This window comes from Dasypus novemcinctus, chromosome 4 (genome assembly GCF_030445035.2).
Source record: "Dasypus novemcinctus isolate mDasNov1 chromosome 4, mDasNov1.1.hap2, whole genome shotgun sequence".
Classification (NCBI taxonomy): domain Eukaryota; kingdom Metazoa; phylum Chordata; class Mammalia; order Cingulata; family Dasypodidae; genus Dasypus; species Dasypus novemcinctus.
The window spans coordinates 25153079-25178162 of NC_080676.1; the positions used below are offsets into that span (position 1 = coordinate 25153079).

The 25084-nt window shown below is 36.1% G+C and overlaps 1 protein-coding gene across 3 annotated transcripts in view; it reads left to right on the plus strand.

Moving 5' to 3' along the window:
* The window catches only part of MME (membrane metalloendopeptidase), a 120153-nt gene extending 97462 nt beyond the window's left edge, over positions 1-22691 (plus strand). For all 3 annotated transcript variants that reach the window (XM_004448464.4, XM_004448466.3, XM_004448465.3), the window contains exons 19-23: positions 9824-9957; positions 10076-10141; positions 13516-13611; positions 13960-14036; positions 20874-22691. In XM_004448464.4, the coding sequence (XP_004448521.2) occupies positions 9824-9957; positions 10076-10141; positions 13516-13611; positions 13960-14036; positions 20874-20973 (473 nt within the window). In that variant the 3' untranslated portion in view covers positions 20974-22691. The remainder of the gene's footprint in view (positions 1-9823; positions 9958-10075; positions 10142-13515; positions 13612-13959; positions 14037-20873) is intronic.
* Positions 22692-25084: the final 2393 nt, after the last annotated feature.

A 25084-nucleotide genomic window follows, 5' to 3' on the forward strand; every position in this document is an offset into this window, starting at 1 on the left:
CGAATTTTCAAAAAGAACTTATTATGTATCTATTAAACTATACAACAAACTTAAAAGGTAACTATTGTTACTATTTCCATTTCTCAAATGAAATAAAATATAAGTACACAAAGGACTTGCTCAGTTACAATGCTGGGAATTGGTGAACTAGGTTTCATAGCCCTTTTTATATTGACAACAGCACTGATAAATATAAGAAAGGTAGTAAAAATCTAATTATCAAAATATATGACATATGTAATTGAAGCTCAAAAAGGGAAATGATCAGGAGCATTTAATCTGATGGTCTCAACCGAGGTACTGAGAGCCACATAGGCCTCTCTGTCAATATACAGGCACATCAGCAAAGAAAGCCCTGACAGAGAAGGCTTCATCAACTCTGTGGATGAAGAGGGATAACCATTTCTCACATCATCTGCCCAGTGTAATATAGTATCTTTTGTGCAGTGATATTTCAATCTTAGAACTTTTTTTATTGTGATAACAGATATATAACATAATATTTAGCATTTTAGCCATTTTAAGTGTACAATTCAGTTATTAAGTTGTGATGTATGAACATCATTCACCTTATCGTGCTACCTTCACCACTGTCTGTTACCAAAATGTTTTCATCACCCAAAACAAACTTTGTACCCACTAAGCAGTAATGTCCTCTTGCCCCTCCCCCAACACACAGCAACTTCTGATCTACTTTATCTCTGAATTTTGATATTTTCATATTTCATATAAGCCACATCATACTTCGTACAGCCTTTGTGTCTAGGTTATTATATTTACATTAATGTTTTTAAGGTTCATCCAGGAGGTAGCATATATCAGAACTTCATTCATTTTTAAAAATATTTCATTAGAGACATTGTAGGTTTACAGAAAAAAATCATGCAAAAGTACAGAGTTTCATATATTACCCTACTGTTGCATTAGTGTAGTACATTTGTTGCAATTGATGAGAAAATACTTATGTAATTGTTCTATTAACTGTAGTCTATGACTTAACTTAGGGTTCACTGTGTTGTATAGTAATATGGATTTTTTAAAAATTTCTATTCCAGTAACTTTTATATAAACTAAAATTTATCCTTTTAACCACACTTAAATATGTTCCCAGTGCTGTTAATTATGTTCAAAATGTTGTGCTACTATCATCACTACCCATTACCAAAACATTCCGGTCATCCCAGATAGAAACTCCGTACAATATAAGCATTAACTCCCTATTCTGTAACCCTACCCTAGACCCTAGAAACCTATATTCTAGTTACTGATTATATGAATTTGCTTTATTTCATATTAGTGACATCATACAATACTTGTCCTTTTGTACCAAGCTTATTTCACTTAATATGATGTCTTCAAGGTTCATCCATGTTATTGCATGTGTCAGAACTTCATTCCTTTTTATTACTGAGTAATATTCCATTGTGTGTATACACCACACTTTGTTTATCGATTCATTTGTTAATGGATACTTGGGTTCCTTCCATCTTTTAGAAACAGTAAAGAATGCCATTATGAGCATTAGTGTGTAAATATCTGTTCAAGTACCTGCTTTCAATTATATACCTGAAAGTGGGATTGCCAAGTTTTATTGTAATTCTATACTTAACTTTTGCAGAAAGTTATATTTCCTTAGAATGTACCATTTGCATTCCCACCAGCAATGAATGAGTATTCCTACTTCTCCACATCCTCTTCAACAATTATTTTCTGGTTCGTTTGTTTTAAATAATAGCCATTCTAGTGGATGTGAAATATCTCATTGTGGTTTTGATTTGCATTTCCCTAAAGACTAATGATGAGCATCTGTATATCTTTGGAGGGATGTCTTTTCAAGTCTTTTGCCCATTTTTTAATTTGGTTGTCTTTTTGTTGTTGTGTTGTAGGAATTCTTTATGTGTTCTGGATATTTAAACACCATATAGGTGGTTTCAAATATTTTCTCCATTAGTGTAGGTTGTTGTTTTACTTTCATGATGAAGTCATTTGATGTGCAAGTTTTTAATTTTCATGAGGTCTCATTTATCTATTTTTTCATCTGTTGCTTATGCTTTGGGTATAAAGTCTAAGAAATCATTGCCTAACACAAGGCCATGAAGATGCTTCCTTGATTTCTTCTAGGAATTTTGTAGTTCTTGTTCTCATATTTAGTTTGTTGATCTATTTTGTGTTGATTTTTATATAGTGTTGGGTAAGTGTCCACCATGATTCTTTTTGCATATGGACATCCAGTTTTCCCAGCACTATTTGTTGAGGGATTAATCTTTCCCCAAAATCAGTTCACCATAAATATGGGGGCTGTTTTCTGAACTCCCAATTCAATTCCATTGGTCTATATATCTGTCCTTATGCCAGCACCATACTGCTTTGATTACTGAGACCTTGTGAAAAAAAGTCTGGAAAGTGTGTTCTTTTTCTACATGGCTTTAGCTATTTGGGGCCTTTTACCCATCCATATAAATTTGATATTTGGCATTTCTTTTTCTGCAAAGAATACTATTGGAATTTTTCTTGGGAATGTATTGAATCTGTAAATTGCTTGGGTAGAATTGACCTCAATGATATTTAGTCCTCCAGTCCATGAATATGGAATGTCCTTCCATTTATTTAGGTCTTCTCTGAGTTCTTTTAGTAATGTTTGCTAGTTTTTTGTAATTGTACAACCTTGGTTAGATTTACTCCTAGATTCTTGATTCTTTTGTTGTTATTGTAAAAAGAAATTTTTCTTTATATCTTATTCTGATTGTTTATTACTAGTATATAGAAACACTACTGATTTTGGGGTGTTGATTTTGTAACCTGCTACTTTGTTGAATTTATATATTAATGCAAAGCTTTGTTGTGGATTTTCAGGATGTTTGGTAGATAGGATCATGTCTTCAGCAAATAGGGAAAGTTCTTCCTTTCCAATTTTGATGCCTTTTATTTCTTTTTCTTGCCAAATTGATTAGAACTTGCAGTACTATGTTGAATATTAATGGTGACAGGGCATCCTTGTTTTGTTCCTGATCTTAGAGGAAAAGCTTTCAGTCTTTCACCATTAAGTATGGCGTTGGTTGTGGGCTTTTCATATATGCCTTTTATCATATTGAAGTTTCCTTATATTCCTAGTTTTCTAAGTGTTTTTATCAAGAAGGGGAGTGGAATTTTGTCAAATGCCTTTTCTGTACCAACAGAAATTATCATGTGGTTTTTCTCCTTCATACTTTTAATGGGGTGTATTACAGTAATTGATTTTCTTATGTTGAACCACCCTTTAATATCTGGGATAAATCTCACTTGATCATGGTGAATAATTCTTTTAATGAGCTGTTGAATTCAATTTGCTAGTATTACATTGAGAATTTTTGCATCTATATCAGTAAGAAATATGGGTCTCTGTTTTTTGTTTTGTTTGAAGTGTCTTGATCTGGCTTTGAAATGAGGGTAATGATGACCTCATAGAATGAGTTAGGGAGTGTTCCCTCCTCTTGAGTTGCTTTTGTTTGTTTGTTTGTTTTGTTTGTTTTAAGAGTTTGAGCAGCATTGGTGTTAATTCTTCTTAGATTGTTAATTCTAGGATTGTTGCATAAAATTCCTCTCAGAAGCAGTCTGGTCCTAGACTTTTCCTTTGGGGGGGGTTCAGATTACTGATTCAATCTCTTTAGCAGTTATTGGTTTGTTGAGCTCTTCTATTTCTTCTTCAGTAATTGTCAATAGTTATTGGTTTTCTAGGAATTTTTCCATTTCATGTAGGTTATCTAGTTTGTTGGTGAACATTTGTTTAAAGTATCCTCTTACAGTCCTTTATATTTATGTAGGGTCATCAGCAATGTCTCCTTTACATTTGATTTTAGTTTTTGCATCTTCTTTCTTTTGTTCTTCATCTGTCTAGCTGAAGGAATGTTAATTTTGTTGGTCTTTTCAGAGTATCAAATTTTGGTTCTGTTGATTTTCTTTATTTTTTTTTCTTATTATTCTCTATTCCATTTATTGCTTCTCTAATCTTTGTATTTCCTGCCTTCTGCTCAATTTGAGTTTAGTTTGCTCTTTTTCTAGATCCTCCAATTTTTGAGTTTAGGTCTCTGATTTGAAATCTTTCTTCTTTCTTAATATATGCACTTACAGCTAGAAATTTGCATCTAAGTACTGCATTTGCTGTGTCTTATAAGTTTTGGTATATCATGTTTTCATTTTCATTTGTCCCAACATATTTCCTAATTTCCCTTGTGATTTCAACTGTGACCCATTGGTTGTTTAAGAATACCTTGTTTAATTTCCACATAGTTGTGAATTTTCTACTTCTTCCTCTGTTTGTTTGTTTTTTTTTTTATTTCTAGTTTCATTCTATTGTGGTTGGAAAAAATACATAGTATGATTTCAATATTTTTGAATTTATAGGAACTTGTTTTGTGACCTAACATATGGTCTGTCCTGGAGAATGATCATTGTGCCCTCTCCTGCTGTTGGATGGAGCCTTATATATATGCCTGTTAGACCTAGTGGTTCAGAGTATTGTTCAGGCTTCTATATCCTCATTGATCTTCTGTCTATGGTCTATCCATTATTAAAAGTGGTATATTAATTCCTCCTACCATTAATGTGAAACCGTCTATTTCTCCCTTCAAATCTGTCAACATTTGCCCTATATTTGAAGTCTCTGTTGTTAGATGCCTATATATTTATAATTCTTATATCTTCTTGATCCATTAATCAGTATAAAAATTGATCCATTAATCATTATAAATGACCTGCTTTGTTTCTCATAACCATTTCTAACTTAAAGTTATTTTATCTCTTATTAGTAGCTACCCCAGCTCTCTTTTGTTTACTACTTGTATGATATATGTTTTTCCACTCTTTCACTTTTAGTCTACTTACGTCTTTGAACTTAAGGTGAGTCTTTTGTAAACAGGAAATAATTGGATCATGCTTTTTTATCCATTCTGCCAATCTTTGATTTTGACTTAAGAATTTAATCCATTTCCATTGAAAGTAACTACTGATAATGCAGGACTTTATACTGATACTTTCCTACTTGGTCTTTGTAAGTCTTATGCCTTTTTTGAACCCCAATTCTTCTGTTAATGCCTAATTTTATATTTATTTGATTTTTTTACTGTACTATATTGAGGCCTTTCTTATTTCTTTCAGGATATATTTTTCATATATTTTGTGTGATGTTACCATAGGTTTAATACATCATAGATATATAACCATCATTTTTTACCTGATACCAACCTAATTTCAATAGCATATGCATACACAGTTCCTATACCTATCTGTTCCCACACCTATTTTTTTATACTTGCTACATATTATATCTTTGTACATTGTGTGTCCAATACCATAGATTTATGATTATTATTTTTATGTTTGTATTTTAACACCTATAAAAAGAAAGAAATGGAGTTATATACCAAAAAAAAATAATGAAATAATATTGGTATTTATAATTATCCATATGCTTTCCTTTATCAAAAGTCTTTGTTTCTTATACCACTTTGATTCACTGTCTTGTATCCTTCCTCTCAGCTTGAGGAACTCCTTTTAACATGGCTTGTAGGACAGGCCTAGTGCTGACGAACTCCCTCAGATTTTGTTTATCTGGGGGGGTCTTAATGTCATCCTCATTTTTGAAAGAAAGTTTTACTGGATGTAAAATTCTAGGTTTGCAATTGTTTTCTATCAGTACTGTAAGTATTTCAACCCACTGCCCTTTGCCTCCATAATCTCTGATGATTAATAGGCACTTAATCTAATCGAGACTCCCTTGTACATAATATATTGCTTTTCTCTTGCAGATTTCAGACCTCTCTCCTTGTCCTTTGCTTTTGACAGTGTTACCACCATTTGTCTGGTTGATTTTCCCTTCCACTTTTTTCTATCTTGTGTTCACTGGGCCTATTTGAAATGCATATTCACATATTTTGTCATGTTTAGGAAGTTTTCTGTCATTATTTCTTTGAATATTCCTCCTGCTTCTTTCTGCCTTCTTCTCCCTCTGGGATTCCCGTAATGGTATTCATATTATTATAGTGTCCCACTTATCTCTTAGGCTGTTTTTCCTTTTTCTAATTATTTTTTCTGCTCTTCACCCTGATTCTTTTCAATCTTCTTGTCCCTGCGTTCACTGATTCTTCTGCCAGCTCCAATCTGCTGTTGAAACTCTCCTGGGAATTTTTCATTTCAATTATTGTGGTCTTCCATGGCAGTAATTCTATTTGGTTCCTTTATAAAAATTTCTATCTCTTTTTGAAATTCTCTTTATTTATTTCTTCTTTAATCTTTGTTGTTTCTTTCTTTCTTCTTGCTTTGGGATGAGTTTGCTGTTCTTTTTCTAGTTCCTCCAGGTGTGTATTGAGGTGTTTTATTTTACCTCTTCTTTTTTAATGTAGGCATGTAAGGCTATAAATTTCCCTCTGAGCACTGTCTTTGTGCATCTCATAAGTTTTGATGTTTGTTCTCATTTTTGTTTGTCTCAATTATTTACTTATTTCTTTTTTGACCCACTGATTATTTAAAAGTGTGTTGTTTAACTGCCATATTTTTGTGAATTTTCCAGTTCTCCAACTGTTAATGATTTCCAGCTTCATTCCATTATGATTAGAAAAAAGTGCTAGGTATAATGTCAGTCTTTTTACATTTATTGAAACTTGTTTTGTGACCCAACATATGGTCTATCCTGGAGAATGATCCATGAGCATTTTAGAAGGATGTATACTCTGCTGTTTAGGGGTACAGTGTTCTATATATGTATGTTATGTCTAGTTCATTTATCATATTATTCAAATTCTCTGTTTCCTTATTGATTATCTATTGATGAGAGTGGTGTATTGAATTCTTCAACTATTATTGTGACAATGTCTATTTCTCCCTTCAATTTTGCCAGTGTTTGCCTCATGTATTTTGGGGCGCCCTGGTTAGATACATAAATATTTATGATTGCTATTTCTTCTTGGTGGATTTCTCCTTTCATTAGTATATAGTATCTTATCAATTAAAACAGTTTCACATTTAAAGTCTATTTTATCCAATATTAGTATAACTACCCAGTTCTGGTTACTGTTCGCATGGAATATCTTTTTCCAACCCTTCACTTTCAATCTGTTTGTGTCCTTGAATTTTAGGTGAGTCTTCTGTAGACAGCATACAGATGGATCATTACTATTTTTAACCATTCTGCCAATCTGTGCCTTTTGATTGAAGAGTTTAATCCCTTAGTATTCATTGTATTATTGTAAAGTCAGTTACTTCAGTCATTTTATTCTTTGGTTTACGTATGTCATAGCTTATTTTTGTCTCTCTGTTTACCCTTTTAGTTACCCTTAATGATAATCTTCATTTCTGCACTCTTTCTCCTGTCTTTTCCTTTCAGCCTGCCAAAGTCCCTTTAGTATTTCTTGTAGGGTAGGTCTCTTATTGACACACTCTCAGTTTCTGTTTATCTGTGAATGTTTTAAACTCTCTCTCATTTTTGAAGGATGGCTTGGTCAGATAAAAAGTTTTGGCTAGCCATTTCCCTCTTTCAGTTCCTTAAATATATCATACCACTGCCTTTTTGCCACTATGGTTTCTGGTGAGAAATCTGTGCTTAATCTTATTGCAGTTCTCTTGTGGGTGATGCATTGCTTTTCTCTTGCTACTTTCAGTATTCTCACTTTGTCCTTGACATTTTACATTCTGATTAGTATTATATTAGAGTAAGTCTATTAGAATTTATTCTGTTTGGAGTAAATTGTGCTTCTTGGACTGTATATTTATGGCTGTCATAAAAGTTGGGAAATTTTTGGCTATTATTTCCTCAAATACTGTTTCTGTCCCTTTTCCCTTCTCTTTTCCTTTTAGAACACCCATGATGTGTATGTTTATACTCTTTTTATCATCATTCAATCCACTGAGGCCCTGCTCAGTTTTTTCCATTCTATTTCAAATGTCCAATCTTCTAATTCGCTGATTCTTTTTTTCTACCTGTTCAGGTATCTGTTGCATGACTCTAGTTCATTTTTAATCTCTTCTATTTTGCCTTTCATTCCCATAAGTTCTGTTATGTTTCTTTGTATACTTTCAAATTCTTCGTTTTGCTTACACATTGGCCTCTTAATATCCTTTATATCTTTGGCCATATTATCTTTCATCTCCTTGAATTGCTTTAAGATGTTTGTTTGAACATCTTTGATTTAGTTTTTCCAAATTCTATGTCTCCTCCAACTTTTTAATTTGTTCCTTTGACTGGACCATATATTCCTATTTCTTAGTACGGCTTGTAATTTTTTGTTCATGTCTAGGCATTTTATTATCTTGAGTTTACTTTGATGGGCAGTTTCTCTCTCTTGCCTAGGGTTTTATTGTTGATTGGCTTTGTGCTAAGGCTCTTCTTTGACTCTTAGTTCAACTTATTTTAGACTTTTAGAATTTTCCACATTTAACTGATGAAATTTATTCAAGTCTTCTACATTAGTTTCTTTTTTTTCTTTTATTTTTTTTTAAGATTTATTTCTCTTTCCCCCCCCAACCCCCACTTTGTTTGCTATGTGTCCATTCGCTGTGTGTTCTTCTGTGTCCGCTTGCATTCTTTGTGACACTGGTAATCTGTGTCTCTTTTTGTTGCATTATCTTGCTGCTTCAGCTCTCCATGTGTGCATCACCACTCCCGGGCAGGCTGCACTGATTTTTGCTTGGGCCGGCTCTCCTTGTGGGGCACACTCCTTGCACATGGGGCTCCCCTACTCAGGGAAGACCCCTGTGTGGCACAGCACTCCTTGTGCATGGCAGCACTGTGCATGGGCCAGCTTACCACATGGGCCAGGAGGCCCTGGGTTTGGACCCTGGACCTCCCATATGGTAGGGGACATGCTATCAGTGGAGCCACATCCACTTTCCTACATCAGATTCTTGCCCTGGGTATGCAGTACAATTTTTAAGATTGCAATGTTTGTGCAATTGTTTCACCCCAGGAGAAAGCTTCCTTTCCTATGTTCCTTCTTTGGTAATTTTGATCTGTTCTATTTGGTTTGGTTTTGCCTCTATAGTGCTTTGTTTTTGTTTTTTTTTTTAAGTTTCCTTTCCTTGCCTCTAGCTGCCTTAGCCTGGAGGACAAATTCTGGGAGTAGGATCACCCTGGAAAAGAGTTATTTCCCATCCAAAATAGGGTCAGGGACCCATGAGGGGGCGCAGATCAGCTCCAAAGTGCCCTGGGAAGAAGGGCAGGAAATAGGCCAAAAAGCATTTTTATTGACTCCCTAAAGTTGTACTTTCCTTGCCTGTCCAGGAAATAGCACTCTTCAACAAACTGTTCCCTACAGTCTTAAGGAAGCATTGTGATTTTTCAACCTCTGCTGGCTCTGCCTCTGTTGAGGGTGGTGTTGAAACAGTGGCCACTAGGATCCATGCCGGGGCTAGGCTAAAACAATGCTTCACAGCTGACACCCAGCAATACATACTTGCCAATTAAATGCCATAATCAGCACTTGGAAGAGGTCCTCCATATCTCTTCCTATCAGCAGCAGCCAGCCAGGGACCAGAACCACAGTGACTCACCTCCAGGTTGTGGGGTAGGCTCTAGTCATTGCCACGGAGTGAGTAACTCAGGTTTTTTACCACAGAGTCTCAGTCTCTTAGTCCCACTCTTCCCTGGTTTCTGCAGAGTGCTCCCCTATCCTCTAGAGCCTAGGAACAGTTATCTCAGAAGTTTCTACCCATCTCCTGGCAGTTTTGGGAGGCAGAGTAAGTCCACCATCTTCCCTGGAAGTTGAGTTCAAACTCTCCAAGATTGTTTTTTTCTCATTCCCTAAACTTTCAATTAAAGATATCTTACTCTTTTGTTTAAATAAATATATTACAGGTAGAAATTTTAACAAGGATGGAGACCTCATTGATTGGTGGACTCAACAATCTGCAAATAATTTTAAAGACCAATCTCAGTGCATGGTGTATCAGTATGGAAACTTTTCATGGGATCTAGCAGGTGGACAACACGTATGTTATCAGCATTGTCTTGGAACATTTCAGATATGTTAACTATTAAGTGAAATGTTGATCTTTTCTTAATAATTAATTCTAGTATAGCTCAGAATATTTTCTTCTTTTTTAACAGCTCAATGGAATTAGTACACTGGGAGAAAACATTGCTGATAATGGAGGTATTGGACAAGCATACAGAGTAAGTAATAATGTTTTCTTCCCATTTTAGTGGTTTGAGTGTTTTCTATATTTAAGTAATAATTGATGGGTAGAAAATAGAAGATGCATGTGGAGAAAGGGGATTTTAATTTTGCTAGCCATAGTGTTCATACAGGTGCTGTGACTGAGCTGAAAACCTTCCCATAAGCTTCCAAGAAGCCAAGGAGAAGAAGAAACACAGAATGATATATCAGTAGAAAATAAGAAGTATTGAAGTTCCTTAGAGGAGACAACATTCATTAAAGAAATGATCTCTGAGCTAAATTTCTTAGAAAAGATGCCCTATAAGATGGATTATTTCAGGGTCAGTGTGTGGGGTAATGAGCAGAGCCTTCAGTTTCATAGCAGATAAAGCAGCATTTGGGAAGAATGATTAGTTTAAGCCACAGGCATATTATTTAACCAAAGCCCAGTTATAATGATACAGTAAGGGACTGAAGTCCAGTATGTGGCCCTATAGTCAGTCAAACTTTTACACCCAAAGGAGTATACTAGTTTATGGAAGAGTATAATAGTGAATGGAAGGAAACAGACTTGGCCCAGTGGTTAGGGCATCCGTCTACCACATGGGAGGTCCACGGTTCAAACCCTGGGCTTCCTTGACCCCTGTGGAGCTGGCCCACGCGCAGTACTGATGCGCACAAGGAGTGCCGTGCCACGCAGGGGTGTCCCCCGTGTAGGGAAGCCCCACGCACAAGGAGTGCGCCCCATAAGGAGAGCTGCCCAGTGCGAAAGAAAGTGCAGCATGCCCAGGAATAGTGCCGCACACAGAGAGAGCTGACACACAAGATGATGCAACAAAAAGAAACACAGATTCCTGTGCCGCTGACAACAACAGAAGTGGACAAAGAAGACACAGCAAATAGACACAGAGAGCAGACAACCGGAGCAGGGGGGAAGGGGAGAGAAATAAATAAATAAATCTTTAAAAAAAAATAGTGAATGGAACCTCCCTTAGAATCTCATTTAGGTTTCTGTTCAATCTTGCATTGAGCAAATATTTGTTGAGGTCTTCACTGTATGTTTGCTACTATTCCAGGTTTTAGAGATATGGCAGCAAATACACTATAAAAGATGCCATTTTTTGATGATCTGAATAAGGATTAGAGGACAAACTAGTGGATATCATTTACATAAGAATAAAAAGAGATTTTCATAAAGTGTGGAAAAATTATGGTCTTGAAAACACAAGGAAGGGTTAAGGTGACTTTGAGTACTCTTCCCAATCCTGAGGTAGCCCACACATGGAAGAATGAGCAGGGACTATTTGAGAGGATATAGGGGACATATTGTCCACAGGGTAAAACCAGACTTGTCTTAATAATGTTCAGTGGAGGAGGTGAGTATATAGGGTTATTTGTTCACCCTGGAAGTGTTTGTGGAAGGGAGAAGGAGGAGTCCATTGATGGTTCGATTAGAGAAGACGAAGCATCAGTGCAATGTGGGGAGAGATGACTGGAGGTACCTGCAATTTAGGTAATGGCCAAGGATGGTTTGAGTATGAGACTTGAGAAGTTAAGCTGGCTGCCAAGTTTCCAAAGGAATGAATCTCAGCCAGTTCCTGGGGGATGATAGATTCCTACTTCTTTGCATGCCTGGTAATTTTTAATTGGATGCCAGGCATTGTGAATTTTACCTCTCTGGATGCTTGATATTTTTGTATTCCTTTCAGTATTCTAGGGTTTTATTCTGGGATATAATTAAATTACTTGGAAGTGTTTTGATCTTTTTGGTTCTGGCTTTTACAACATGTTAGGTGCATCTGGGACAATTATTCCCCACTAGTGAGGCAAGACCCTACTCTGTGAATCTTGAAGTTTTTCCATTCTTACTGTTGGAACAGGCATTATTCCAAGTCCTATGTGAGTGCCAAGCACTGTTATCTCTAATCTTGGGTGGTTCTTTCCCTAGCTTCAGGTAGTTTGCTTACACACTTGCGAAGATCAGTACTCAACTAAATACTCAAGGGGGCCATCTCTGGTCTCTGGAATTCTTTCTCTGCATAGCTCTCTCCTCTCCAGTATTCTGTCTTTGGTGTCCTCAAACACTGAGCTCCTTCTCTTCAAGCAGTACATTGGGAACTGAGACTGGATTTCCCTATGTCATGGTCTGGAAACTCTTTCACAGCAATAAGCTGGGGCAATTGGAGGACTTACCTTGTTGGTTTACTATCTCTCAGGGGTCACCCTCCTTTTAACTTCATGTCCAGGGTTGTGGATTCCATGTATCTAGTCCATTTGATTGTTTCTGGCAGGAAAGTAAATCTAGTCTCCATGATTCCATCTTGGCTGGATGCAGAAGGCATTGGCACTACCAATGCTCCCATTACAGTGAAACTGAGAATCACTACTGTAAAAATGTAGCCAAAGTCCGGATTCATGGCACTTCCATAGAGATCCTCACCTAAATCAACTGCATATTTGAAATAACAAAACAAATGGCAGTTGTGCAAATATTTCGTTATACTTTGAAAATACTCGAAATCTTAACATGTGGTGTCCTATCCTCCTACAAGATTGTGAGCTCCCTAAGGAAGAGCAGGCCCAAACCTTCCCTTTATCCCCAGCATCTTTACATAGTAGAGGCTCCATAAAATTATGTTGATGGCAAATAAGGAGATGTGAAATATATCTTATGCTCATCTAATTGATCACCATCTTTGTGTTAAATTAAAAGAGACACGTATCAGGGATTTGTCTGTCAGATCATTTTTAAAATATGTTTATCAGAGGAAAACTACATTTTTCAATAATGTTTATAAATCTTTAAGAATCAAGAACATTTTCTGACATTCAAGCAACCTAAATTCCGTCTTCCTAAGGTAACTGAGGTTCAGCTTATCTGTCCTGTGTTTTATTTATCCTTATCCTTAGAATCACAAGGTATTAGAGCTCTAAGGGATCTCTTTATTTTTGGCAAAAATCATTCAACCTAAATGGTGGGTCTGTTTTTTTTGCTAAGAGTAGTAACTAAGCTAAAAATGACCATTGCAGATTCCCTTGGCAATTCATTCCTCCAACTGGCTGCATTTACCTATCCATCTGTATAACAACATTGAAAGAAGTTTTTCAGCTCTTATTTAATGTCTTTCATTCATTCAACAGAAGTTGGTGGTCATCTGATATGTGTCAGGCTCATGTCGTCTGCTAATCAGTATCCTCATCTTTTCAGAGCATTTATAAATAATTTCTAGTTATTCTTTCTAATTCATGAAATAGTTGTACGTTGCCATATCTAAATGTATTACAATGGTACTATTTTATATCAGTTACTTGGTTGCCTGGTTCCTTCCACAGGTTTATATGTAAGTTTTGAACTTATAAACAACATGTTTCTATTTCATTAACCTCCTAGGCCTATCAGAATTATGTTAAAAAGAATGGCGAAGAAAAATTACTTCCTGGACTTGACCTAAACCACAAACAGCTGTTTTTCTTGAACTTTGCCCAGGTATTATATTTTTCTTGATTGATAGTTATAAAAATCATTTTGAGCTTTAATTTCACAGTAATTTAGGTATTGCATGCTGAGTTTTCTTGTTTTAATTAATTGTGACAGAGCATTTGATTTGTCCAGCTTTAATTGTGTATAACAGACTGTCAGATCATATTAATGATAAGTAATTGTGTTCCTGGTTGCCTATCATGGAATATTTATTTAAAGGGTAAATGGTTGAGGAATGCAGAATTCCAATTTAATTTTTACAATGGATAGTTTCCTTTCCCCCTAACCTAGCCAAACAAATAATCTTTGATTATACCTTAAATCACTGCTGTGTTTTTCTATTCCTATCCCTAGGTGTGGTGTGGGACGTACAGGCCAGAATATGCTGTCAACTCCATTAAAACCGATGTACACAGTCCAGGCAATTTCAGGTGTGTATTAACTGCTTTCAAGGTGCTCCATTATTGGCTCCATTACTTCCAAATTTGGAATTTAGTTTTTTCTAACTAAGATTGTATAACACTTGGGAATCCGGTGCTTTGTGGTTTTGTTTTGTTTTGTTTTGTTTTGTGTGGGGTTTTTTTGAGAGTCAGAGATAGGATCAAAAGAACACATGAGGGTAATTACCATGCTGTACAAGAAGCATAGGTGATAGCCATGGCTGCTCTTATCCTCATAATTTATAGGACCCAGGTTCAATGCTTGATGGAGTCCAACCAAGACTTCACCTTAGGCAGCACAAAGACATTTTAAGAGTCTTTGAATGGTTTATGGCCACAACCAATGAATAGCTGTTCCAAAGAAAGATTTCCATTTCTACTAACTGGGGGTTGTCCAACATGGGTTAAAGTTATTCCCAAAGCTCCAGGAGAGAGTGCAAAGAAGCAAAGTAAGAGAATAACCTATCAAAGATGCTGGAGAAAAGTGCTATACAGAGAGGAAGTATCTAAGATCTGCCCCAAATCAGAAACTCTAAGAACAATGGATTGAAAGAGAATCATTTTAACCAACGTTTGAATATTAAATACTAGATCCCTACATATCTACTTTTAGAACTGAATTCCTGTGGCACCTCTTCCCCAGGCAATATAACTCTTAATCACTTATTTCCTTCTCAGTAAAACCTCTCAGGCAAGAAAGTTTGAGAAGAAAAAAAAAAACTAAACCTTTTATAAGATGGTTGGAAAAGGAGCTTGAGAACAAAAGAGAATTGATGGGGTAGATTTCAAAAACCTTACCTAAAATAGGTATGAACAAACAGCTCAGATCATTCATTCCTGGGGAAAAGCCATGTTCAATTATAAAACAATTAAAGAATTTGGAGCAGGTGTAGCTCAGTGGTTGAACACCTGCTTCACATATACAAGCTCTGGGGTTCGATCCTTGATACCTCTCCTTTAAAAAACAAAAATTGAAGAATTTACTCACCTTGTTCTAGAATCATCTTTGTCATCATCATCATCTTGTATTTTCCTCAACAATTATTTCAAAGCTCACTAATACAACAACTAAGTGTATAACCAAGCTAAATTTAGTCTTACTAAGATATCAAATTAACAGCTTTTTAAATAATGAGCAATAAAAGTCATAGGATCAATTTCCATTATGGTTTATCCAAGTAATTTTAGTTTTAATTTTTAAAAGTTGTCATTTTCTTCTTACTGAAGTTTTCAGTAGTTAAGGTATAAGAATCTAGTTCTGAGAATAACAGATAGCATTTTTAAACCCACAAATAATAACCTAACAATCTAATTTGGCAAAGCTTTACTTTACATATCCCCAAGAACAAAACATAACATTCATGAAAGCTGTAGGTGAATTTAAGGAATATGATTGTAATACCTTGTAAAACCATGTATATCTGGCTTCCTTGGAGAATGAATTAATTTTTTGATTGCTAAAGATTGTTTCTTTTGAGTATTAACATTTTTTATCTTAACCATTAGATTAAAAGGTCTTGTTCAAAATATATTTTCTACCTTCTTCCCTTACCACAATATATTGAAAAAAAAACTAACTTTTTTTGATGACAAAGACTCTTGTTATTATCATTAGTTATGGTTTCACTGTTAATTAGTTTAGTGAAATCCTTAAAAACTCTAATGTGTAGAACTATTTATCCCTACACTGAAGAGCCAGAGATAGTGATGTTTTTTGACTTATCATTTTGGCTTTTTATTAGGACATTTCTGTTTCTTTCTAATCTAATTCACTTTTCTGTCATCACACTGCCTGCCTATAGCCATCCCATGCCTCCATTCAATTGCCTAAAAAACAGACTATTACATACTTACATGGTAAAAATAAATGCAAACTTTGAAGTAAAAACACACTTGAGTTCCAACCATAGCTCTGCCATTACAAGTGGCTACTTAACCTCTCCATACCTCAGTTCCTTCACATGTAAAATGAGGATTAAATGATCATCAGAGTTGCTAAGAGGATTAATGGTGATGTATATGAAGTGCCTATAACAACATGTGTCTGAAAATTAGCATTAGGCTTAGTTTTTGATAACAGAGATATGAACAGAGTAAGAATTCCTGTGAATAAAATGTATGGCCCTTGCAACATTCCATATCAACTGACAGTCAGAGTCCTTTTGCTGCTCATTCTTTATGTTTTTCATAGTTCAGAACACCAATAACTGATCGCTGGTTATATGATGTATATATATAGTTAAGTATATAACTTTTCTATACCAATTTTAAACTGAAAATAGTTATTTTATTATAAGCATATGCAATTATTTGTAACTTTCATTTTCTTTGTTCTGGCCAGAAAGATGCCTCTTTGTAACCTCTTCATTCATAAAAAGAGAAGCATATGATATTTTTTCAAAAGGGTAAATGGAATATCAACCTTTTGTCAAGGAAATTAATATTTTCTCTGGAGGTAAAGGATTTCCTTGGCAAAAGGTTGAGGTTACATTTTGTTTTGGAAACAGACTGCTTCCTGGCAATACAAAGTAAAACACATTTTTAAAAGACCCCTAAAAATGAACAGGCATTGACTCGTACTCAAAAATTTTACTTGGTAATTTATGTAGAAATGTTTCTGAAATAATGGGAGATTTTGTAACCTTCTACTTAAAACCTTTATTATTAAAGAAGAAAAGAACATTTTCCCTTACACTTTAGAAACTGAATTCACATGTCCTTTTTGGAAATCCAGTTTTTGGTTAGCCATCCACAGTCAATTCAGGGAATTGGTATTTGTTATGGTAACACTTACTATAATCTATAAATTTGTTCCTAAAGATATTCAGGTATAATATTTCTATATAAAATATGAGACTATAACCATACTTCTTAAAAACAAGTTTTGAAGTGAGCCTAAATGTTACCAATGTATATGCCACCCACATAGTAATGATGCTTAGGTGTTCTGATTACCCAATTTTATCTTCCAGTCAAAAAAAGGAGACACTTTATATAACAGTGCCTCACAATGTAAGAAATACTGTCCACGGGTTAACTTTCGCTATTTCAGGAAATATTCTTTCCAATGCTTTATGCAGACAATTTTCATGTAATTGGGCTTTTTATACTTCTTAATTTATGATTTAGCAGGCTTAGACTAGGCATTCCTTGAAATTCTGATGTTTCTTTTATAGATCTTAAATATTAGCATTGCTTTCTGATATCCTTATAAGTATCAGTATAGATTTTGTTGAGGCTCCGTTAAAGTCCTCTTTGTGCTTGTTAACCATTACCCAATACCTAAGAATGTACTCTGGCATTTATTTTTTCTTGAATTTGTAGTGGAACACATGCTGGTCAGTGTAACTTTATGTCTAAGAATCATGAAAATTAGTTAATGATAAAGATTAGATGGACCCTCATGAATGGGATAATTAACTTTGTAGCCAAGTCTTTCATTTAAAAAGAGAAATCGAAGGGTGCCTAAAGTCCCATTAATTGCAAAAAGTACATTCAGTAATTCAAAAACCCAGTTAATTACAGGCAAGAGTAGTCAGATATGTGATAGAATATGTTCAATACCATATCTTTTAGATAGTTTTTACACGAGATTCTTTGACAATGAAATAAAAGTAATCATGTAGTTTTCATATAGCATGAAATTCATGTACATAATCTATACAATGTTAATGAAATGCGATTCCCACTCAGAGAAAGGACTCATTTCATTAATAACGTTTCTGCTTTGCAAAAGCAGATTGATCAGATGTTACAACATCCAAGAAGTTGATGTGATAAACAACCACGCTCTAGCATCCTAGGAAAGTAATGAAATCCTGGTGTGTTGCTGATATAATTATTCAGAATCACAGTATCTAAGTGAAGTCTTTTGGTGGAAGATGAGATAAAATGGAGCTGGAGAGCTGGGTGCACACTGTGCTGAGTGTCCCTGCACTGCTAACTCTCAGTGGTGTTTTGTGAAGACTTTCTTTCTTTGAGTCATTTCTTTTAAGTTCTTTAATGTGTTTAAGAGAAATGAGGATTAAGTCACAGGCTTGAACTTTTTTTTTTTTTCTGAAATACTTGTCGCCCATGACAATATCTAAGACAATATCTTTGGAAAATGTTTTAAAAAAATTAAAACAAAAAAGTGCAGCTGTACCCATCAATAACTCTTAAATATTGACCCTTTCGGTGTGGAAGCTTGCTCTGCAGTATGAGGAACCAGGGGCCAGTGTGATGACAACTCTTGGCCAGTGTGTAGAGCTTCCTGAGTTGAGAAGTGAAATTAAAGCTCCCCTCTAACTTACGTGAGCCTAGACTTTAAAGACTAAGCACCAGTGCAAATCCCTGATGGCTAAGACCTTTTTTGATTCTTCCATACTTGATCACTTTCACCATTCACCAGGAGTGAATTTGTTCTTGAACATTCAGAGGTAAGAAATGGCAAATTTTTTATCAAGTTAATTCAAGCTGTAAATTCCTATCCTAAACCAGGAGATAGCAAGAGATTTAATTTCAGCCATTTTTCAGTAAACATTTTTCTAGGGTTATACAGGAATCCAAAGGGCCTAGAAATTAGGGAATAGCCCCCCTAGGAATTAGCCTGCCATGGTCCCTGCTGAGATACCTACAGTCCGAGTGACCCATCTGAGCCCAGGCAGCTCCATTTCCTTCCAACAGTCATGGGCAAGGGCCTCCAAGGCACGACTCCATGTTCAGGCTCCCAGCAGCCACCTGCCTTCCTCTCAGAGATCCTCGCAGGGCCGTTCTCAGAAGTGCAGCCAAGTCTTTGTCGTTCACTCAACCTGCCATTACTGGGCCTGTCTACATTCTTGGAGAGGCCAATCTTCTCCCTCTTGAGTGGACTAACAGATTAAATTTCCCAGCTCTGGCTCCCATCCCATAGCAATCCCTCCTCCCCAACACACACTAGGGAGATTCCTTTTAAAAACCCTCTTTGAGTCCTGAAAAACAACCATCCAAATGTTGTGTGGTGGTGGTGGCCGCTGGAGGGACAGTTAATGAATGTGGTGGTGGACAAAACGTTAGGAAGTCAGACTTTGGAAATTCTGTATGAATCGCTTGTCCCTGAAATGGAGATAGATAAATGAAATGCTTTCTTTATCTACCAGTTGGTCCATAGTAGCAAGTGAACAAACAAAAACACTAAGCAATGTTTTCCTTCATAATCTCTATTATTCCTATGCATGTCGTCACATTGACCAGGTCACAGGTTCATTCATTCAGTATGTCCTGGTTCTGCAGTATACAACTCACTGTGCCAGGCACTGAAATACCACTGGGAGCAAGGCATGCGGGAGATTTTGCCCACATAGAGATTAAAGTCTAGTGGGTATGTTAGACAGTAAAGAATGAGACTAAATAATTGTAAATTGTGATAAGTGCTTTAATAGCAGTAGTACAAGTGGGATGATCTAATTCAGACGGTATTCAAAGAAGGACTGTGCGGCATGAAGACTGAGAAGGAGTTAGCCATGTAGCTCCTGGGTAGTAACCTTCCAGGCGTCTGCAGGAGAAGCCACCACTGAGGAGGGACAGAGCTTGGCAGACTTGAGGAATGGAAAGCAGATCAGCATGGCTTGAGCCTAATGAGGCACAGGAAGAGAATGTGCTGTGAGGAGGCCGGGAAGGTAGGCTGGAACCCCCAGGACCTCCAAGGCAATGGGGAGGAGTTTGAATTTCCTTCAAGCCCTTGGAAGGTTTTAAATAGGAGAATGATGCTACCTGGTTAAAATTTTTAAAGGTCACTTGGGTTGCTGTGCTGGGAATGGGGTTGGAGAAGGGAGGAGTGTAAGGTTGATAAACATCTTAGCACAGCCGCCATTTTTAGAGATTTCAGTAAATCAGAATGTACGCTCAATGCCCCTTGCACCTCGTCCTCCCTCCATACCAGTCCACTTGCCTCAGGTCTGCAAAAGAGAGGTAGGAGAGGATCAGTAAGGGAATGGCCTTTGGCCTCTCTTCCTCCCAGCCTTCTCCTCCCAACCTAAGGTAGGTGTGGCGAGATTGTCCCAGAGGGACAAGAAGGGAAGGAGCCAGGTCTGGGTTGAAATGAAAACACCACCTCTGCAGCATTGTACTGACCTGTCTCTCCCCTCAAATGCTGCGTGGTGCCGATAGTGGATGAGGCGGTATTGTTTTTGCCCATTGGGCTCAGAGATAAGAAGAAATTGGTATTGTGCCAGCCCTTTCCAGTTATTCAGACTGAATCCAGTTTCTGGTATCTTAGGAATTCTTTGGAAAAAAAGAAAATCATTCATTATCTTCCCTATTAAATAAAATCAAAGTTTTCCTACTAAATCAAGTCAACACATATCCATTTGAAGCCTATTATATTTAAGTTATTGTGTGAGCTCTTGCAAGATACAATGAGATATCATGCGTTTATTCGATGACCAAACTCCTTGTAATAACCTAAAGTCCAAATATGAATTACGTGCTTATTTTGCAAAAACATAGAGTATTTATAAATTATTAACTCACCATGACAACCTTAGGATGCAGGTACTGTTATTACATGCATTTTACAGATAAGGAAACTGAGGCACAGAGAGATGAAATAAATACAGTTCATAACCCAGATTCAAGCCATGCAGCCTGTCTTCAGAATCTATGCTAACTCCCACACTTTCTTACCTCTCTTATGAATTCTACTAATGAGAAGACCAGACTCATTCTACCAGTTTACTTTTTTTTCCCTTTTAAACAGCAAATTCCAAATTCACTCACTTGACCTGCATGGAGAAATTCTACAGAGCTTTGATGGAGTATGGACATAAAATGCCAGTTCTGATGGTGACTTTTTGTTTGTTTGTTTTGAAGGATTATTGGGACTTTGCAGAACTCCCCTGAGTTTTCGGAAGCCTTTCATTGTCAGAAGAATTCATACATGAATCCAGAAAAGAAATGCCGGGTTTGGTGATTCCCAGAAGTAACAACACACACTTGCCAGCACCACAGAAATGGAGAACTCTATCTGAGAGAAAACGGTCTATGGAGATCATTGTACTTACTTAGAGTAATTAACAGAGAAGGGAGTCTCTTGAAATGATCGTTGCTTCAGAATAAAAATAAAGACAAAGTTAGGTAATTCTGGAAAGAGTGCAAAGTGAGGAGGGGGTCTAATGTCTATCAAATCAATCACTTCTCTCTGTGTAAATAATGCTTAATTTCTAAAGATGATATTACTGTTCATTTCTGTTTCTTATGTGTTATGTCCATTCTATGTTGTCCCTTGCAAAGTGCTAACCACTTGTTGATATAAACTGGGATTTCTGATCAAAGAGAGAAAGATGAAGAATACATTTGGGATACCAAAATTAGTGGTGACATGATGTTAAAAATGCATTGCCTAAATATGTGCTTTTTCCTTTTATTTGCAACATTCATGCTCCTTCAAAACCCTTCCAAAGAATCCTTATACATATTGGGGCTTAAACAGTTTTAAACTAATTTTGTGGATTATTAATTATGCATCCTGAGATCATTTTGTTTTTAATACTCTTAAAGCAAAAAATGAATGTCGAATACTGTTTTTGTTGTACCTGCTTTGACTGATGAGGAAATTCTTGGGGACCCCTGCAATTTTCTAAGCAAGTTCTTGCTCTCTCAAAACTGGTCTTTTTAAGATATTTGTAGTAATGTATAAATAATAATTTTTATATTTAATTATTAACTACATGACAGACTAAGTAACTGTTATTATTGGTAATCATTGAATATTAAAGTTTTGGTAGGGTTCTTTATTCTGCGATAAACAGTTCTGAACCAAGATGTATAAAGTGATGTACAGATGAAGATTTGAGATTTTTAAACTTATAAATCATATTGATGAAAAGCTTTACACACAATCATTGGTGGTGAATATTGCCATTGGACAGTTGTCTAGAAATATATAATACTTCTGGTTTACAAGTGGGATTTTCGAAATTGTCTGTCCTTGAGAGTGGCTACTGTAAAAGGGCAAACCTGCATCTTTGTAGTGCCATGTCTCCTTATCTTTACAGATTTATCATCTGATAAAAATATTTTGATAATAAATCAAAATTGTGAGCCCATTACTCACTAATCTATAGTGTTAACTGCCTAGCTTTGGAAAGCGCATTTCTGAATAAAAATGGGAGGCTTCGTCTCCTCCGATGGATCTGCTTCTAGAATTCTAGCTCGTATAGAATTCTGAAAAAGAAATGTCTAATCCCTAATGGGAATTCATCCCCTGAGGCTTTTATGCTCCTTTCTTTTCCTATTCTTATTGACTAATTTAGTTCATTTCATTATGTAAGATTTATACCAAAAAAGGCATGCCTCCAAAAATCCTTATTTTCCCTAACAAAACATGAAAGTAAGAGAATTTCTATCCAAAATATGGGCAATGGTTTTCTTGTCTCTTGAAAATATGCTCATTTGTCTTTTTAAAAGAAGTTGCTGAATATATGTACAAAAATTGCTTAAACCATTTGTAGTTATAGTTCAATTAATTTTCTCCAGCAGAACACAGCCCTGTAAATAGAATATTGCTAGCACCCTAGACGTCTTCTTTGCCTCGCTTTCCTTCTCCTAGAACAGCAACCACCCTGACTTCATATACGACACATTAGTTTTGCCTGTTTTCATTCTTTATATAAATGGAATCAATCGGTATGTATTTGTGTCTGTCTTCTTTCACTCAGCATTAGTATTTGTGAGATTCACCTATATTGTTGTGTTTAGTTGTGGATCATTAATTCTCATCGTTGAATTATATTCTGTCATGAGACTATACTACAATTCATCCATCTTGTCGTTGATGGTCATTTGGGAAGTCCCTAGTTTGGGGCTATTACCAGTAATGTAACTATGAACATGTTTGCATATTACCATCTTTTTTTACTTGAAACTTCAGTAAATTCATTTCCTGAGTTCTTCCTAAAATTAATTAGACTATTTAAAATATGGTTTCAAACTTTCCATGGATATCCTCACCCTTTTCCCCCTTTATCACCACCAACATTCCCATGGATAATTCAAGGAATATTTAAGGCTTGTTTCCTTAAAATAAGCCTGAAATATACCTATCTGACATTAGTATATTTGAGCAGTTGGAGCTTCTAGCTCTGAATACAACAACTCTATGCATTACTTCATTGCCATCCTGTCAGAACTGTACGCGTATGGACAGTACTAGACTTCTCAAATGCTAGCTCTTTCAACAGCAGGCACCCATTCCTCAGAGGCAGGGTGGCAGGATGTGGGGGGACTTTAGTGAAAATATCTGGAAAAAAAAATCTCCAGGACCTGGGTCCTCTCTCTAGAAATGCAAGATTTTCTAGAACCAAGGGATAGATCCAAGTCAGAAAACCAACTTCCCAATCCCCTTTGCAATTCCAGTATCATTAATTGTGCATGGGATTCTCAATGAGCACCTTAGGTAGCTATTCTCAATTAGCTATATCAGATAAACCTACCTGTAATCGTTCACCTAAATCCAATTCCAGCATGACTGAGTTCTGGTTGAGGAAAGAGTTCAGAGGCTGAGTCACCAAGGGTTGAAGTATCTTATACTAAGGAGCTGATGTAACCCAGGGATGGGAGAAGTTCTTGGTAGCACCCACTGGTAAAGAGTCTGCCTCCATGCTGAAATGCTCATGCTTCCTTCTCAGTGCAAGTGGAAAGGGCACTGTGCTGGGAGAAAAGGCCTTCTGGTTCTAGTTCTACTTTTCTACTAATGGCAAGGTGGCCTTGGTCATTTGATATATTTCTTGGGCCTCTGCTTTTCTCATCTGAAATAATAAAAGAATTAGAGTCTATCTGTTCTCAGTGGAAGAAGGAATTATATGTCTTTTGATAAAGTGCCCAATGCTGCCTTATCCTTAATCTGGCCCCCAGTTAGGAACAACTGGCCAGGATAATCTCAAAACCCCTTTTAAATGCATAAGTCCATCTAGACCACAATTTAGTCCAAAGAACAAGCTGCAGTGTTTTATCAAGTCTGGGTCTGTGCTATTGTTAATGTTAGGCATTTTGATGGGACAAAACTTGCTCATATTCTCAAAAGACTTTATCATTCCTATGGCCACAGATGGAGCTCTCAAAGTAGAACAAATCTGTTCATTTGGAGAGAAAATAAGACTCCATCCTGTCAAAGACAGGTAACGCGAAAATTTTATCAGTTTCCAGTCTCAAAAAAATAAAATGAAATAAAATATAGTAAAAGTCTTCATACTTTTGCTTTTATGCCTAGTAAATTCTGTTTAGCCCCCTCTGTGTAAATCCTAATCCCGTTTATGTCTGGAAAATTGTTAGACCCAATGTAGCTCTTACCCATATGTAATCTTATACTTTCTGCTAATTTCAAACTGAATCTTTAAAAAAATGAACGATATAAACTACTTTATCAATATTTTCTTGTTTTTGCTACCCCATCCTTCCAAAAATACCACTGTTTTCTGAGCTGGTTTGTTTTTAAAAGTTAAGTGAGAAGGTTGCCAAATGTTACAGCAAATCACAAGCATAATCAGATGAACTGGGCAGAAGCTAGAAGTGTTTCTGGGCTGAGGAACTTGATTCGATTGACCAGGCAAAGAGGAGAGCCACACGTGACTGGAGACAAATTGGCATATTTTATTACATTCTAATCTTTTCTTTAACAATGTTTTCTTAAGTTCATCTCTTTGTATATTGCATTTCTTCTAAAACAGTGAAAAACTGCACTTATTTTCAACTTCATAGCCAAAATGCTATGCTTCTTATTTGTTTGACAAAACAAATTTAGGTGGTCGTACTGGGGAAGGCTGGCAGAAAATTGATCATTGACTCTAGAGGGAAATAATGATGGGCTTTCAGCTTGGGCAGAGAAAGAGATCTGGAAATCTGGTCCTTATAACTAATTCTTAAACTTCTGGATTTCCGTTCTACCAGAAATTAATAATAACTTTTTAGGACTGGCATATTATCTTATTTTCCTGCTATTAATGTGTTTCTGTCATCTCCAATCTGATCACCTCAAATTATAATAAATTTCTAAAGCTTAGTCTACATCCTGGAAGACACAAATA